Raw genomic sequence first — 18,741 nt, 5'->3', positions numbered from 1 at the left:
CAAACAGATCACCTCTAAAGGTGAACAAAACTGTATCCTTTGGTTTTTGGAACCGTTGGATTGTTTTAATCATCGTAAACATTGGTTACAACAAAACCAACCTGTAAAATTGTTATTTTAAATGAAGAAAGCGTTGTTAATACATTGCCGAAAATCTAGAGCGGTTATGTCAACCAAGGAGAAAAATGCGGCGTGTTTCGTATACACCATCTGAGAAACGTTGTATGCAGAAACTTTTCTCGAAACCCTCTTTCTTAAAATACATTTCCTTAAAGGCAAGCTGTTTCACAAAATGCTATTCATTCATTACAAGTATCATTGATCAGTAATTTTTGGAGTAATAGCCAAAGGTATACACTCCCTTTAAAAAGCCTTGGGGACCCACCCACTATTTACAACCAGCCTTATCAGTATATCTTGAACTTTGATACGCATAAACGCTTCTTACAATTGTGATACTGCAACGTATGCTGTAACCACAATAAGTGTTTGGAATAAAAAGAAATAACTAAAACGGCAAATTAAATATTGACCAGTGTGTAAACACAAGCTGTAAGCAAAACTGCACTAGTAGATGTTGAAATACTTCAAAAGTTTGAACTTAGTCGTTGGGTTTGTTGGCAGTGTAGTATGATACATGGAGTAGAAGTTCAAAATTGAGGAGGAAAAAAAGGTGCAGCTTATTTATGAAAATCGCGTAATGTAGCACGACATCATTATATTGACAACATGATTTGTGTTTTTGCATCGAGGAAAAAAACGATTCCAATAGGATAGTTTCATTATTTTAAGGAAAAAGAGAAGTTTTATAGTCTTGTGAAATCAATCCTCACACTAGGAACGAAATGTTGAAATTAACTTACAGAATGTAAGCTAACTGCAACCGGTAAGTGAACTTGTAGTTTATTATGAAAATCGTGTAATTAACATGACATCACTGTCTACTAGAACAAAGACCGGTGGTTTTTGCATCACGGCAAAACTATTTCAATAATTATTTTCGTTAGGTGTTTAGCTAAGGCTCAGGCTTGTGTGCCTTGTTTTTGAAAGGGCAATGGCATCAAGGCATTTAGGCATTTATCCTTGGTAAAGGGCACCCTATGAGGAAACTGTAAACTTATAATAATAAACTATGACCAAAATAATAGTAAACTTGCAGGTACAACCATGTGCAAATCTCTTCTTAGTGAGTGTTGATCTGAAAAGAGCTGGTTTGGTCTCGAAGTTTCGAACAGTAGCCTATGCTCGTCTTCATATAAATCGTTTAAATTTCTATTTGAACATTTCAAGGGCACTTAGGCTTTGACCAGTGGGCATGGGGGCAATCGCCTTCGTTGCCTCCGTAATCAGGCCTGATGGTTAACATTCAAAGTAACTATGGAACGAAAGGTTGAAACTAACTTACAAAATGATTATGTTTTGGTCGTGTAAGCGTTATGCAGGTAGGCATAGGCCCTAGTACAAGCATGGAGGAAGGATAACTTGTTCCTCCATGCAAGGTATATCATCAAGATGTCAAGACGATCCCACAATGACTTTACTTTGCTAATGAGTCCCTTCTTAATGACTGTGCTATAAATAAGTGATGCATAATCTCACGCCTAATTACAATAATTATGGGCGCGGTCACTGTTTTATGGAGCCTGCTGTATAATGTGAAGGGCTCGTGTAAACCAAAGTCAAGTATCGCTGTGTATACTATGACACTATACGTACACCACTTGAAAGTAGTTACCTGTATGCATTAATAATAGCAGTTTGATATTATAAACTTATGAGTGGTGAGTGTTTGTTAAAAAGACCCTCCAGCAGTCCTTTGAAAACCAACCTTGAGCTGAGTTGTCACGTGACTCATTCTATTGTCACGCAAATGCGGGGTACACACAGACAGGATTTCTTTTGCCCTACTTTTATTATGACAAAAAAAGCTGAGCACCATTCATGGCCACCTATTCATCACATGGATGCTAACTAAAGGGTGCTAGTAAACATGGGAGCCAATATCACAACCATGACGCGGCGAGCATGGCGTCCGCAACAACCCTTAGAACAGTGTTAAAAACCTGCCAACTGTTTTACACGTCTCCATCTGAAGGATTTATTTTTTAGCGTCTACCATATCCTTGCTCTATGCTTCCACAGTGAGGATGGAAAGCTTCGATCGCCACTACCGTGCTCCATCATAAAGAAGAGAATACCAAACGCCTTCTGTGTACATCCGGGAGTCACCAGCTTCCTCCTTGGTTATCGACTATTCGAAAGAGGGTTGGATTTTACTGCCGAATTCGGATGAGAAGGAACGTAAAGCATCATCATGTTTTCTCCTATATCAGTAGGAGCGTATCTCATACAGAAGATAACTGGTGTGGAAGATGCGGATGAAGAAGGAGGGGATGCTGAAAGGTGGGTATTATTAATGGAGTCACTACAATGCGATGATTTGGGTTTGTTATAATGCCAACGTCAACAAGACACGTCATTTGTACATTCTTGTAGTCATGATGTAATCATAACGTTTGCTTATCAGATGATATGCATTTATTATTACAAATACAAGTTGTTAGTCAGCCTCTAGTCAGGGCATACTCCCCCCCCCCCAATCATGTATCATATTCCCGTTAAATTATACCTACTGGGTAGATTTATTACTCAGTTATGAATACAGCCTCGAACCACCTGTGTGGTTCGCTATGCACCATGCAGATGTCATAATAGCTTTGTATTGGGAGCCAGAGATCTGCGTTGAACAACAGATATATGACCCTTCTCATGTACATAATGCACACGTTGTATGCCTATGAAATTGTATACATCACAGTGGATTTTGTTTGCACTTGGGTTTTGCATGTTCATGTGGAGGGTGTTGGAATATCACACGAGGCATCAAAGGATAATCTGATGTAATGTGTTTCCTACTTCTTTGCAAGTATTGCCTAATGCAGTCATCGTGGATAACGTATTTTGGATGAATGTTTTGGATGAGCCTGCCTCATGGTTATCTATTTCTACCTCCATGGTTAGAACAATGAACTAGGCAAAATCGCGATGTGTATTAGGCCTACAGTTAGTGTATGGAGCTATAAAATCAAACCAACGTGACATCATCCTATGAACGAACTGAACATTTTGATATGTTGATGATGTTGTGAATGAACTGCGTCTTCCAGGCAATCTATTATAATTAACGTCATGTCTTCCAGAACACGTTTGTCGCAATATGATGAATATTTATTCATGTATGGATTACCACCAATTATGTAAGTACTTTTCATTGGGTTGTCCATTGTTTTTGTGATTAGTTTCAGGTCAGATCAATTAACATTTTTGCAAACATGGAGCAAACGTGCACCTGTAATGAACAAGTGCATGTAATTATAATATTACACTATACATGGGTGGACCTATAACCTGTACACAAAATTATGTTTTTGTCATTACTAAACAAGTATATTTCTTAGCTTAAGGCCATGCTTAAGGCTACAAAGAAATCGCATTCCTAAGTTCAGGGACTGTGTGGGTCGACTGTGGGCCAACTTGAATCCATCAGACCGTTGATAAAAAAACAGTGAGACCTTGACATACGCATGAAAGGCGTTGTCATGTATGAGTGATGCTGATGTAAATGCACTAGGCCTATATTATGGGCATATTATAAATTGATATATTTCTACAGATTGTCACAGTATGGGGTTGGGATATACTACAGACCTTTGACAGCTACGGTCAAAAGGCAACGTCTACATAAAATACTTCACACAGTTTTCAATCCTAGGTCAATGCACTAGAATTTCCAGATTCTACATACAATACATCACACAGTTTCCAATCCTATCTTGAGTCCATATAGACTACTAGAATGTGTGCCATCTTCCAGATTCTATGGTCCATGTTCTAGAATTTGTGCAATACTATCAGATTCAAATTATTCCACATTGCCTAGGCTATATCATTTCCTCCATGGAAACTCCAATTATTTTGAATTACAATTTCATATAAAAGATATTGCATGCCCCTATATGGCCTTATCCGTCGACATTTTCAGCTAGACAAAAATGTATAAAATGTGGGCCCATTGCAAATATAGCAAACATGAACACATGTTCAGGTCTTTATATTATCTTTATTGTGGGTACACAAAATACAGGGTACTAAACGTTTCTATCAAATGCACTACAGCTTGGCGAAATCTATGACTTTAATTGAAAAGGGAAATCTATCTCAACTGAAAAGTGATGATTTTAGAACGAAATAGTTGATAGTGCTGTTGTTTTATGTTGATCACGTATTGCCTGCATAAAAACCTCCATGGTTGTATACGTGAAACTACTTGATACTGTGTTGAATTGTTATTGAATTGTTGAAGTTGAAAGTACAATTTCATTTAAAAGACACTGCAGCCCCCCCCACCCAATCCGTCGAAAATGTTCAGCTACACAAGTTCATCCATGGGCCTAATACGAACTTAATATCAAACGTAAACACATGTTCAGAGTCTATACATGTTATAGTGAGTAGTGACACACATATGGTAACACAAATACATAAATGGCAAAATCGAATCATAAAACCATCCCTGTCAAATGCAACAGCTGGCAAAATCCATTATCCATTATAATTGAAAAGGGTCATATACATAAATTCAGAAATGAGAAAGTGATGATTATTAAACGAAATAGAAGTTTAGCTTACCCCATCCTCGATGTATTTTGTACTTTTAAACTAACCGTCTCAGTAAAGCCTGCATGCTCTCAGGTTAGTTGCATCTCCGGTTTGTCATGTGTTCCTGCATTGGATAAAATAGTTCAACCACGTTTGGTAAAAAGTTGCTTCGGAAACTTAAAACCAATCGAGATGTTCAAAAAGAAATGTACAGAATTTGGGGATAAAGTTATACACAAATTATACCTGACTTAATGATTTAAAATGTAATTTGTTGGCCGTCTTTGACAACATTTGTTTAAAACTGATAAAACGAAAACATTTTCGGCATTTTTCGAAAACTTCGAAGTAGGCATACTGATACAAAGTCTGTGACAAATACTCAATGAGTTTTATTCTGTTAAAGGAACATTATATAATTGGTAAGAAAAAAATTGTCGAATATCACAGATTTACAATACTTACACGGTCTAATGATGATGATAGTAGAAATCATATAATCCCTTTCTGTCTGAAATGCCATATTTGATGAGAAAAAAAAACACAACATCCCGTTCGGAGTTTAACGCTCAGTGAGCCTTTTTTATCATTTATTTTTCAAATCGATGTCATGCAAAATGTGTAATCGGCTTTTTACTATTTTATCGTGACCCAGATGATCGATCGATCTCAAACTTCTACAGGTTTGTCAGTTTATGTATATGGTGGATTACATAAAGTGCTTACACTGCCAGCAACTGTTTGGTCTTTATAAGTACTTGATACGAAGTAGGTATATTTACGAATTCTGCAAACAAATAATACCACTTTTTATTATTGATAAAATGTTTATCCAATGTTAATACTCAGTAAGATGCATTTTCCCTTTAAACAAAATGTGAGGTTCAGTAGACACGTCAGTTATCGTTACTGTCCCTCATCACTCAATATAAGACGACCGTGAAAAGGATTGAATTTATCGCCGTCTACTTGATCGAAAAGGCGGCCAAGGTTGGGAAACGGTTATGCCTTGGGTTCGCGGTGTTCTTGGCGAGGGATATATACAAGATGACTGCATATTTTAATAAAGTAACCCTATAGGAAATAATAAGTTATTCTCTCATTCATTTGAATGAATATTTGAATTTATAGTAATATAAAGGAAGGAACTAGTTATTTGTCTTATTTATTTATTTCAATCAATCAATCAATCAATCAACCAATCAATCATGAGTAATTTATAAAGCGCATAAATCAAAGGTTTGCCCAAAGGCGCTGAGGCACAGAAGAAATAAATTAAAAATTGATAGTAGGCCTCCTGAAACAAGTGTGCTTTCAGAAGTGACTTGAATGAGTTAAAGGATGGTGTTTCTCTGATGTGATTTTGAAGGTTATTCCAGAGTTTATGTATCATGCACCGAGAAGGCTGTATCAGCAGAAATTGTGTGACTCCTTCTTTGCACAACAAAGTATGGTGAACAGGAGCTATTTGACCTGAGGTATCTCCGTTCAGCACCAACTTCCACGATATGTTTGATATTTTTTCCTTCATTTATTCGCCATTGGTTGGTGCAAAACAATGTCAGAGTAAACAACCAGAAAACTGAATGGTATGAAAGTTATGGTTTAATCTAAAGATAATAATATTTTAGTTTCGGTTAGTTTGTCAGCGTGTTCAGTAGGGCAAGCAAGACACTTACAATGCTAAATAATTACAAACAAAATATCGAATTGGGTTTTATGAATTTCCGTGTATCGCAACGGAACAGAATTTTCCCCCCAAATATTTCAAGTCACGACACAAAACAATCATAGTCAATCAAAGTTACAGGGATGTATGTTTCGTTTTCGAAAGGACATGTGTGTCCTACTTGGTAGAGGATATGGTAAATTTCTAGTGTAGAGTTTCAAGGGCACCGGCCAGGGGGCATGGAGGCAATCCCATATGTTGCTTCCGTGTTAGTATCATGCCAACATCATAGTCTATAATCGTTCTTTTCTGAAAGAGAAATGTTTAAAAATAGACGTGTCAACATGCGGCATTTGATTACAAGAATCATGTATACTTTCAGATGGTTCACCTGTAGAAATTTTCTCGCCGGATTAAGTGGCTCTACAATCGGATTATCGTTTCGATTATCCACACTCAAGGGGATCTGTGGTGATGATACACCCTGTATTTTCCTGTATAATCCATTAAGCAGATTAATAACACCGCTGTGGTTTCAAGAGGTTTTTGTTGGGTTTGTATCTTCTTCTTTTTTGTGAGGGGTGGGAGATACCGCGCCTTTGACTACTTAATATCTGCAAAAAAAAAAAATGATCTGAATATTATCAGTCAGGCTTGAAACTCCACAGAGGCAACTATGGTAATCGTCTCAATGCCCCCTGGTCATTGCATTGGTGCCCTTGAAATGCTCCAGTAGAAATTTATAATACTCTCATAGTGTGCCATTTACCAAAGAGAAAATGCCCTAGTGCCCTTGCCCTTCCAAAGGACTGTGCGGTATTGTGTATACATGTTCGTGGACATGATGCTAAATTAGATGGTTCAACGATATGGTAAAGCTTAAAGAACATGCCCAACTAGCAGAAAGTACGTCAAAGTTAACCCACAATATTATAGGCCGTAGACATCTTTGTTCTATTGTTTGCTTTTTTCTTACACGAATATTTGTTACTAATGTAGGCTCATACAGTATTTTGTAAATATTTACATGATACTGTTTTAGGGGGTTCAACAACTTAGGAGTAATGCTTGAAGAAAATGTCTAATCTATAGCAATAAACAATACGTCAAAGTTAAAAGTTTAGGGGCAATAGTTTAATCCAGTCTATCCACACTTTCTCGTCCATTCTCATTAAAATATTATTTGGGCACTAGACGGTTATAGCTGTGTTCTGTTATTGCTCCATGGTTCTGTATAGTATGGTTTGTTTTTCTTACACGAGTTAATATGTTCATAACCGAACGTAGGCCTTTACACACTTGAACTTAATACTTTAATAACGCTTCGCTGATTTGCCGGACCCTTAACCTTTTCTTTTAGTTAGCTCACTCGACCCAATGATTGCGGGCTACATTGCCGCCATTTTTGCTGTTAACAATGACTCAAGCCTGTGTAACTATTGGTATCAGCCGTTAATCATTTACAGCTGTTTGGAAATAAACTTTGAACCTTTAATACCAGCAAGCTTGCCGACATCATGAAGATGAAGTTTGTTATTTATCTGGTAAATATCAACATTTCTAATGAATTTTTAATATTGCTTTTCATATTTTGTTCACATGAACATAGTCAATAGTCATAGGTGGTATAGTGTGATTATTGAACAACCACGAACGCTCTGAATACCGTTAATGTTAGTTTAACCTAGAAATCAAATTATAAGTTATTGAATTGGTGGTCTGCTCCATGGTCTGTGTAAGCGAATCGGCATTTCAAAATGGCGGTTGAGCTTTGTCCTACATCAACGGTGTGTATAATCAATTGTTATGACACGGCGTCGAAATATGCGGGTTAATAATGGGCGATGTAGACATATTTCTGTATGTCTGGATATTTAAACAGGAACTAGTAAGTATGAATATGTTTTCTATGGAAGGTTTGATGGGGTCATAAATGATGTACAGATGTGTTTATCACACTGTTGTTGGTGATTCAATCGCCATATGTAAATGCATACCGTGTTTAAGTTTCAAATTGGCTTAGTTAATTTGATATATATATAATATATGAAAGTTTTGCAAAATCTTCCAACAATTTGTTTCGTTGGAGAGAATTTGAAAGGCAGTTGCTCGGGCAAACGTTCACTCTCATAACGACATAAGATAAGAAATAACTTTATAAACGGTAAACTTGCGGGTAGACAAGTCCACATGTAAGGGTATTCTCCATACAAATGAGCAGGTGTATTGTTATAGTATTCTGACTGGCATGTGTAAAGTCCAAAACTCCACTAAAATTAGGAGACGGGAAAGTGAAGATTCGTGGTTAGAATGTTACGAGCCAACTTTAGAGTATTATTCTCCGACTTAAACTATTTCCCCCAAACTGGGTACGTCGTCAAACGAAGTTTGGTCACATTTATAACTATTTAACCAAATTTTCCAGATTATTTTTTAGTGCTTGCAATATTATTGAGTATGATTTGATCAGTTTACACTTGTGTTTTAACTATAAAAAAAAAAAAAAAAACAATTTGAAAATGATTTTGGAATTTGAAATATTTTCAGCTGTATTTTGCACACCATGCTATCTTTCAGTTATGAAAGACAGTCACTTTCATGGTGAAACAAATCTACAGCTAAGTGTAGATTCGTAACGGAACTACACTTTCATCAATAAAGTGACGTCACATAAATAGTTTAAGCTGGCTAGCCTACTCAGAATATCTGTGGTCGTGTTGAGTTTCCACCATAATCTGACTATAATAATGTCGTGCTGAGAACGAAATCGAGGCAATAATGTATTTTTGGTTCTTAAGGCAATGGAAACTGTTGGTAAACGGCCATAACAACTTACTTGTATAAGCACCCGAGGGCTTTTGATATTGTGTAAAAAAACGGGTCGTTTAAAGTAATGTAGTTTTATTTTCACCCTAAGTTTTAAAATTGAGAAAGGCTTTCCCATGCATCTAAAAGCACACAACTTAATACAACGAGGATCTTTATTTCGGTGGCAATTTCACAAGTTAGTTATTGATTATGCACATCATAACTAAGTGAGGAGAATTGTCTTTGACAAAAATACCAGAAGTAGGCTATATCATGCCTTTTAAAGGCACTGGACACTATAATTGTTAGCATAAAACGAGCAATGGAGAGCTGTTACAAAACATTTTATAAAACATTGTGAGAAACGCTCCCTCTGAAGTAACATCGTTTTTGAGAAAGAGGTTTATTTCTAGCTCACACAAATAATAAAAGACCTCAGTTGAAGCCTTCTATTATGCATCCGATAGCACAGGGTGTTTTTCTTCCATTATTCTCTTGCAACTTCGATGGCCGTTTAAGCTCGAATTTTCACAGATTTGTTTTTTTTATGCATATGTTGAGATACACCAAGTGAGAATATTTGACGATCAAACGTGTCCAGTGCCTTTAATACAACAAGTGTTTTTCTTGCAGCTTCGATGGCCAATGGGCCCAAATTTTTCACAGATTTATTATTTTATGAACTTGTTTGGATACAAGTACACTAAGTGAGGAGAATATTGTCTTTGCCAATTACCAAAAGTATATGCATTGAAACTGCATTACAAATTTACATGGGCTATAGGATTCTTGTTTGTACATGATGTACACACTGCCAGTTCACCCAAGACATTGAATGATGCTGGCATACTGCATTAACTAACCGCTTTGATCGATAGAGCCGTAGCATAACTAGATGGGTGCATTTTCGTTTCTGTCATCCCCTTCGGGAAGCTTTACACGTGAGGAGACATGTATATTACTAAGCGATCCACTGGGGAGCACGGTCATGGTACTATGTAGAAGTATTTTGACCTGCAGGTGTCCTATACGCATGTAAATAGAAACTCTTATCAAAAAAAAAATGATTATTTAAAACAGCGATGACTTTTAAATAACAGCTCACCGACAATAGCTTCTTTCAAAAGCAGTGGCACGAAATTTTGTGGTAAAATAATATTAATAATCGTCCAGGGCCCAATTTCAAAAAGCCTGTAATAAGCACAAAACTTGCTAAGCACAGAATAGTATTGCTAAGCAGATACAGGCTATACCAGCTCAAATTACATTCAGTTTGCGTTGTTGTTGCTAGTGCCCGGATATTTTTTTGTAAGCAAAGATATTTGTCAAGCAGTATTTTCTGCTTAACAGTTTTATGAAATTGGGCCCTGTGGGTTGATCGTAAAAGGTGATAACAAAACTCAAATCAAACTGATTTTGTGCTGTGCATTTTATATGTATTTGGCACGCAACTGATCATCTTCGTCTCTGTTATGGTTTTTTTCAGAGAGGATTCCACTGAGAGGAATAACCACAGTAGCGGAAGTGAATCTGATGAAGGAACGTCAGCGGACACCCCTGGGCCTGGAGTACCTGTAAATCGAGCATTGACACTGGAGGAAGTCGACTGCAGCCCCATCATTGAATCGGAGATGATTTCACCACATACAGCGGCCAATGAGTACTCGTTCAAACAGGACGAGTTTGCGGCCCGGTTGGCTGTACTCCCTCAAGCCGATATTGCAGTCGAGGACAAAATGACTTCATCATCAGAAAACCGAGATTGTACGGCTGATAGAGATACAGGCGGCTTACTAAAAGACTTTCAGTCAAGTGAAGAAACTATACCGCGGGATATAAATACTCATACGTTGCATCCTCACCAGGACAACGAAATACCATCTCAAAGTGGACTGCAAGATAATGATACGGGCGCTATAAACACTCCATTATCCGACGGCTATTCTGAAACAGCCGTATATGAACATAGCGAGTTACACATTGACTCTGATCCGGAATCAGGTAGTGATTCGTCTAATACGAGTGGTGAAACAATGTCAACTGTGAAAGAAAACACTGAAAACCGTGATTTAGAAGATCCTGGTGATGGTAATGAATATAATGATAGGAGCAATGAACCGGCACTGGATCACGTGTACATCGCCCCTGATCTCGAATTCCCATTCCATAAAAGCACAGTGCAACTTGATCCAGTTGATTTGAACACTATTTTAGAAAACATGGATAAGAAAGCAGCACTTGAGCCACAGAAACAACAAGAAGGAAGACACACTCCAAAACCAATTACAGATGACGAACTAGAAAATGCATTGAAAATCCTTCGCAGTGGAAGACCTCCAGCACAGAGATCATGGTATAGCCTGGACAACATCTCCAAACCAAACCGGACTTTTGCTCTTTATTACACCAATGGAGAGTCAAGACGCAGGAGGAATTCATCAGATGATGACTGTATCAGCTTACCAGAGAAAAATTCCATACTTGGATTTCCGAAACCAGATGAACAAAGTGCTTTATATTATGTTAATGACCAATGGAGATTTGATGAGTTGCACATTCCTGACACACCGTCGGAGGAAGAATTTGCCTTGCCAGGTTCCACAAATGCTCCAGAAATTGTTGGTTCCAACCCCCAAAATCCTTTGGAATTGACACTGATATCAGATGAAGATGTGCTACCTTCGCCCCCTTCTGAATTGGATGAAACGCTGACCAATGAACCCATCCAAGAAATACCACAATTTTCCAAGCTGTCGGGTCAAAAGACAATTCCTAAAGCAATCGTGAAGTCGTCTCCCATTGTTTATTCCACACCATCCCCAGAAACATCGGTCGATCCTTTGGAAGCACCACTTAACCCGAACCCGAGCAACGTTCCCCGTGGCAGCGTGCATTCCGTCAGAGCTTCTGTATATCCCGTAACTGAAAGACCTACATTCTTTATGCATTCGGGAGCAACCGATGAACAGGTGGACCCGAAACCAGAAAGTCCACCAACTGTTCCAGATGAGTATCCCAAGTCCCCTAAGCCGTACATTGCTGCTAGAGTAAAATATCCACAAACATTTCATCCTCGAATTTCACCAAAGCAAAAAATATCCAAACACAACATTGCAGAGACAGAGCAATATCCAGTACTATCAATGAAACAAAAAGAGATAGAGTTTGCAGAGCTTGAGAATATATTGCCTGAAAAACCAAAATATCCACCACTTCCACCCAAACCAAGTTTTCTCAAAAGAAAAGTTGAGGAAAAACCTATCGCCCCATCATTGATTGCTCAAGAAGAATCTTGTGTTGATCTCTCTAGTTTAGAAGCTAAACCCTCTAATAACAAAGATGAGTTGCCAATGTCCCCTGAACCATACATTTCAGCATCAGTCAAACACCAGGGTGTCTTTAATTTACCTTCATTGGGAACCCCAATAGCAATGAAAGTCCAGCCAACGTACAGAGGAGCGGTAATAGTAGATGAACAATATCCAGTAATTTCAATAGCTCAGAAAGAGCTTGTCATGTCTGAGCTAGAGAATCTTGTTCCCAAGCGAAAGATTCCCCCTAAAGTGCCTCCGAAGCCAAGTTTCCGAAGGAGAGTTGAAGTTGATGAGAAACATGCTGTTCCAACCAAAGTCCAAATTGTTCAAAGCTCTATTGACTTGTCTATCCTCGAGAGACGAGAGCCGTCAAAGGAAACTCTACCAGAACTGGAGCCACAAATGGTGACCGCCCACCACCACACAGAAGAAGAAACAACCAATGAAGACGATGTTGTGATAATTCAGGCAGGAATTTCTGTTTATCGTCGACCATCTCATGAAGAATTTCCGGCACCACTACAAGCACGATCTTCGTCCTTGCATATATCAGACATTGGTGAAGAGTCATTTAACCCTACAGCTAACAACGGACATGACACTGAGCCAAGTTCTGTAATGACATCTACAACAGAAGGTGTGAGGAGAATGAGCGCTTCACTTTCTTTGCACCGTCTGGAATCTGGAGAGCATTTAATGGAAACTGTGGTATCCATCCAGGAACATGAAGATGATGATGTAGATGAGCAGACTGCAGAACCAGAAACCGAAGAGCCACCGAGTGGTGTTCTTGATGAGGATAAGGACAATATAAACAGATTATCGGATAGTGAGCGGGATGGCAGCAGGTCTGGTACTGAAGACAGCTACCAATCGTCTGGTTCCCTGCCTTCGCGTGCGGATTCATTCAAGGGGTCCAGACTTCCACTTGTAGCATCTGACTTTCGCTCGTCGAGCTGTTCCTCACCGGACGAATTTTTAACCGTGGCGGATATAACTATGCGTAAAATGGAGGCAGCTAAGAATACACATCACCTTGAAGATTCATCGTCAACATCTATATCAAGTGACTCTGACTCGTCTGGGTCGATTGATTCTGATGACAGTAGCTTTGAGTCCGCTGAAGAGCACACGTATGTCGTTACTGAGGAGAGTGAGGATGTCTTTGAAGGTCATTATGATGAGGGTCATAGGTCATCTCTACCTCAGGTTATTGAAGAGGTAGACGAGGAAGAAGAAGACGAAGTAGAAGAGGAGAGTGGAGATAGTAGTGATGAAGGCGGAAGTGTGAATGAAGACAAGCAGGGATTTAAGATGGACCTACCCGATGAACATACACATGATACTGAAAAACAAGAAAAGGAGAGCAGTCCAAATGTAAAGGATCCTCAGGTTTTACAAACACCACAAACAGAACAATCTGAATTAACAGATGCAAACAATCTCGATAACATTCCAGTTGCAGTGCCACGGTACCCTCGATACATTTCTATAGATAAATCTGACATTGAACCACACACTGAATATGCATTGAGTAAGACCGTGGATTTGGAACGCCCTCCTCAACCCAAACCTTGGGCCTATCCAGATGAAAGCATTCCTGTGGCGGCCCTCTCTAATGAGGAGGATACGTCCTCTGGAAATGATGAGCCGCAGAATGACTCAGAAGTGGAAAAGGAGTCTGAAAACAGTGAGCAAATGGAAGAGGAATATTCTGAATATTCCGATGAGCCAGAATGGCAACCTCCTCCACCATCTTCTGGTGCTCGCGTATTTGTTCTTACAGCAAATATGTTCCGTCCTACTAGAGTAGAGCCACAGGCTGACGAAACAAGAGACGTCAAAGTAAATTCAAATCCTCCCCAAGAAAGAACCCGAGATGCTGTCAGAGATGATGCGTTTGAACGAGATGTGAAGTATATCGATGATAAAGAGTATAAAGAGTATGAAGAGGAACTGCAGAACATGGTCGGCCCAAACAACCACGAGCTAGAACCAGATAGATACTTCAAACCCATTTCAGAAGTCATGTCCTCTACATCTGAATCGATTGTACAGGAGAAACCTATGCATATCAACGATCCAAACCGCACTCTTGAAAATAGCAGTCAACACGGAGAACCGGACAATAAACCTAAAGAGGTGAACTCTGTCACGGTGACATATACCGTGATTCACACAAGGAAAACACCCACGCTAGACCGTGAGATTCAATCATCACCAAGCGAACCACGATATGAAAACTTTCCAGTGAGAAACAAAGATTATGATGAATCAACCCCAGAGTTTGAACCATATAACAACGAAACCAATTCCATTGGATCAGGAAAGCCGGAGGAAAATGGAACAAATCATTCTGACAATGTCCCAAAACATGAGTCTGATGTCGACAAATTTGATAACAAGACAGCGAAACAAGAACCGCTTTCTTCGCAAGATGCAAGCACTGATGATCACCTTAAAAGCTCCAAGTTCATTCCTGTGCATGAGGTTGGGCCATACAACTACACTTCCTCAGAGCCGAAAGAACAGAAACCAGGAAACCGTGAAACTATAGTAAGGAAAACTGAACTGAACTCGGGTGTATCTGTCTTTTCAGTTTCGTCTAGAGAGCAGAGACCACAGAGACAGCCTTCAACACGACGGGGCGATGGAGCCGAACCCGAAGATTCAGGTCCATACCGATTCGGTTCTTGGTATGAAGAGCCAAGTGAAGAGGCTCCCGCTATTGCGATTGCATTGGTAAAACGTGACATCAAATTGCCGAGTGACAACCTACCAATCAGAGAAACAGTCGCAAAACCCGACCCAAAACCTAAGGTTGAACCCATTGTAGTTAACACTCAACCAACATCTCCTCTTAAAGAGGGTCCATACAAATATTCAGCTTGGTACGAAGCCCCTACTGAAGAAAATGAGGAGAGTTCGAATGATGCAGTCGTTGGGGAAACGTTCGTCAGACCCGAGCCTAAACCCGAGCCTAAACCCGAGCCAAAGGTTGAACCCGTTGTGGTTAACACCCAACAAACTTCTCCTCTTAAAGATGGTCCATACAGATATTCCACTTGGTACGAAGAACCCAAAGAAGAAAAGAAGGAGAGTATTGATGATGTAGTTGTAATTTCTTCATACGATGCAAATGACCCGAACTCACCTCAAAAGGAAACACCCCTCTCGCCTGTCAGAGAGCCAGGGAGCTACTCGTATAGCTCCTGGTATGAAGAGCCTACGGATAAACCAACTGAGGACTTCTTTGTCCTTTCAACCCCAATTGTAAGTGATGACATATCAGACTCTGACACGTCGAAGAAGAAAAGCTCTGATGATACACGTTCGAGGCAACGGTACAGACCAAGCGATCTGGACAATGTTCAACCAGAAAAGATCGAAGAACCACAGGAAGAGGATACTTTTATTATTTCAAAACCATCTACTGAAACAGCACAGCTTCCAAGAAAACCCGATACCAATACGAGACAGGAGAGACTCCTGCGTGAGGCTCTCGCAAGAGAATCCCGCGAAATGCAGTATGAAGCACAATACAAATACAGTACTTGGTATGACGAGAAACCAGCTTCAAACGAGCCGAGTGACACCTTTACAATTTCTAGAACAATTGAGGAAACAACAAGTAGTGCACCTGATGAGAAGAAACGAGACTCTCGTGAACGTCAACTCGCAGGACAGTACATTTACAGCACTTGGAGTGAGAGCACATCACCAACAGAGACTTCTGAAACATTCACAATTTCCAGACCAGAAGAAGACCCAAGACCATTGACGTCTGGCTCTGGCGACGACTTGTATTATCCCAGAGAAGAAACCTCTCGTACTGGTTTGGTCGTCACAGATCCAGCGGGAAGAAAACCATCACGGGACAGTATCTCCGGTAGCTCATCACGGAATAACAGTAACAGCAGCAGCCGGACCTCTGGTTCCCTTGCCGATGTAAGCGCAACATCCGGAGAGGCCATGAGACGGACGTGGAGTGATGACTCAGAGAACGCCAGCGGTGATGATGCCCGTCGTGTAGGAAGCCAAAACTCTCATGTACCAGCAGGTAGAATGAACACCGTACAACCTCCTCAGCCGAAGCCTCGTCTAAGCAAACCCAGCGTACCTTCCAGCAGTGATGACGAACAACAGGCTAAGCCGAGGAGGCCAGGTAGAGGCGAAGCAAAGGGGCAAGAGACCTCTCGTACCGTAGATGAAACACTGAGTCCAAAAGCAGAGTATGCTTTAGCTTCATCAGCGTGGAAACCCGTGGGTGAGACTGTCCAACCCACAGGTGAGAGTGTAGTATGGGACTCTGGAGATGATAGTAGAATGACACGTGGTAGAGATCGTAAGGATCAGAACAGCAGGTATTCAGTCACAGATAAGTCAAGGCGGGAAATCGAGAACATGCTGGACTCACTCGTCCCAGATGATGAATTTCAAGATGACACATCTAATGTATCGTATAATGTCCGGGGAGACCATAGTATGCCACCACCTCAACAGTTAAACAAAGGTCATGGTTCAACAAGCCAGTGGAGGCAAGACAGTACAAGAAGTTATAATGCTCTACCACAAGCTGTAAACGAAAAAACCTCTTACATGTATAAAGAAACACGCACGCATTTCACTTCTGAACCTCACATTAGTATGGGCCAAGAACCGGATTTCCCTGAACCCATTTTGGCAGCGCAGCCAGAAAGAGGCGAATCAGCAACAACACATCCTTCAAACCGACCTGGAAGGCATAATGTTCCAAGGGAGGTGCCTGATGTTGCTCCATTAAGCTCCAGAGATGAATACAAGCTTGCAGCGGCTTCATGGGAGAATCTATCAACCGCCAGTGATAATGGGACTCGTCGTGCTAAAATGGACACGTGGGATAATGACCCTGGTGTTGTAAGTGCCCAGCAAAGGGGACATTCTTTACCGTTAGCGGGGCGTCAGAGATTTCAATCTGCAGAGCCGGCCCCGAATTTGCCCGAAGAAGCATCTCTACCTCCTCGTGGCCCTAAGAAAAACGGTTTAGTAATCGCTGCAGACATCCACGCACCATATGCACAACCAGCGCCAGCTACGCAACACTTAGGAGTTCATATGCTGAGTGCAAGTTCCTCATCGAATGCTGAATTGGCACCACCTCCCCCTCAAGATTGGGGCACATCCCGGAAAGCTCACAGTGTAATAGGAATCAATCAACCACCGCCGAAGAAGAAGGCAGTCTCGAAATCTGTAATACCTGACGCGGAAGCTATACATAGGCATCGACATCGCCCCCCTGCAAAAGGTCTCCGTCCACCGCCTACAGGTGCCAGGTCTGGTCGGCCTTCATCACCCGTCTCGGTCTCGAGCTACTCCAGCACCCAGTCACTACCAGCCAGGATATTGCCTCGGCTACCCCGTGACAACGAGTTGGAGAAACTTAAACACCAACTTGTACTCATCAGCAAACAGATTGAAATCAAAACAGGTGAACTTAAGCAGATTAATCTACTAAACCCATCCATTAAATATCACATTCCAATAAGAGGTAGCCGGGGGGAGCTGATCAGCCCAGATGGCAGAATTCTCTCTACCCCAGAGGCACCTAATAAGAGAGAGCTAGAAAAGTACAAGAAGTTCTTTGATCGTCTCCCGGAGCCCGACTTCCGGAGATTGATGCACGAGATACTAGATTTTAAGAATAAGGTCAGACACAAGGAGGAAGAGATAAAAAGACTGACTAATCAGTGTACTGGATTAAGGAAAAGACTCATTTGGCTTGCCAAACACGAAAAATAAAATAAATACACAAAGTGCCACTAAGTTGTATTAAAATGTGCTACCGTGCACCCGTCGGTAATCGAAACGCACGATTGATAATCAAGTTTTTAGCAGCAGTATGATGAAATTTGAAATGTCATTACAACATGTTGTGTTCATCAGGGAAAAAAAGAAATTTAATTGATCACATTGTTTTATAGCCATAATATACAAAAATGAAATTTAATGGAGTACGTTGTTTTATATAACCACAAAAAGTGATAACCAATATTTTAAAGATGGCAATCAGTTCAGACGGTTACATATTTTAATAATGTGAAGCATATAAATATTGTTCATCTGAGTGTTACATACAATGTTTTTTTTACATTTCATTGTCACAAAAGTATGTCAAAACAACTGACAAAGTTATAAAAACAACAGCAATTGTGAGAGAGAAAGAGAGTAAAACGCAAACAACGTCAGGGCCAAATTGCATAGAGCTGCTCATAAGTACAAAAGCTAGCTAAGCACAAAAGACATGCCTACCAG

The 18,741-nt window shown here is 40.2% G+C and overlaps 1 protein-coding gene across 3 annotated transcripts; it reads left to right on the top strand.

The window, feature by feature from the left end:
• Window positions 1-658: 658 nt before the first annotated feature.
• LOC139935775 (uncharacterized) lies at window positions 659-18,606 on the top strand. 3 transcript variants are annotated; one of them, XM_071930352.1, is made up of 3 exons: window positions 659-886; window positions 2,143-2,403; window positions 10,623-18,606. In XM_071930352.1, the coding sequence occupies exons 2-3, from the start codon at window positions 2,315-2,317 to the stop codon at window positions 18,226-18,228; spliced, it is 7,695 nt and encodes a 2,564-aa protein (XP_071786453.1). In that variant the 5' UTR covers window positions 659-886; window positions 2,143-2,314; the 3' UTR covers window positions 18,229-18,606. The 3 variants fall into 3 exon arrangements, with proteins under 3 accessions (XP_071786453.1, XP_071786454.1, XP_071786455.1); XM_071930353.1 differs by lacking the exons at window positions 659-886; window positions 2,143-2,403 and adding an exon at window positions 2,854-3,257; XM_071930354.1 differs by lacking the exons at window positions 659-886; window positions 2,143-2,403 and adding an exon at window positions 7,766-7,872.
• Window positions 18,607-18,741: the final 135 nt, after the last annotated feature.

This window comes from Asterias amurensis, chromosome 4, assembly GCF_032118995.1.
Source record: "Asterias amurensis chromosome 4, ASM3211899v1".
Classification (NCBI taxonomy): Eukaryota; Metazoa; Echinodermata; class Asteroidea; order Forcipulatida; family Asteriidae; genus Asterias; species Asterias amurensis.
Note: the sequence above shows the minus strand (reverse complement) of the source record. Positions and strands in the feature narration are given on the sequence as shown.

Excerpts from the sequence above, each read along its gene's own strand:
- LOC139935775 (XM_071930352.1), top strand. The coding sequence starts at position 2,315 with ATGTTTTCTCCTATATCAGTAGGAGCGTATCTCATACAGAAGATAACT. Across the intron at positions 2,404-10,622 it reads GAAGGAGGGGATGCTGAAAG|AGAGGATTCCACTGAGAGGA; the intron begins GTGGGTATTATT and ends GGTTTTTTTCAG.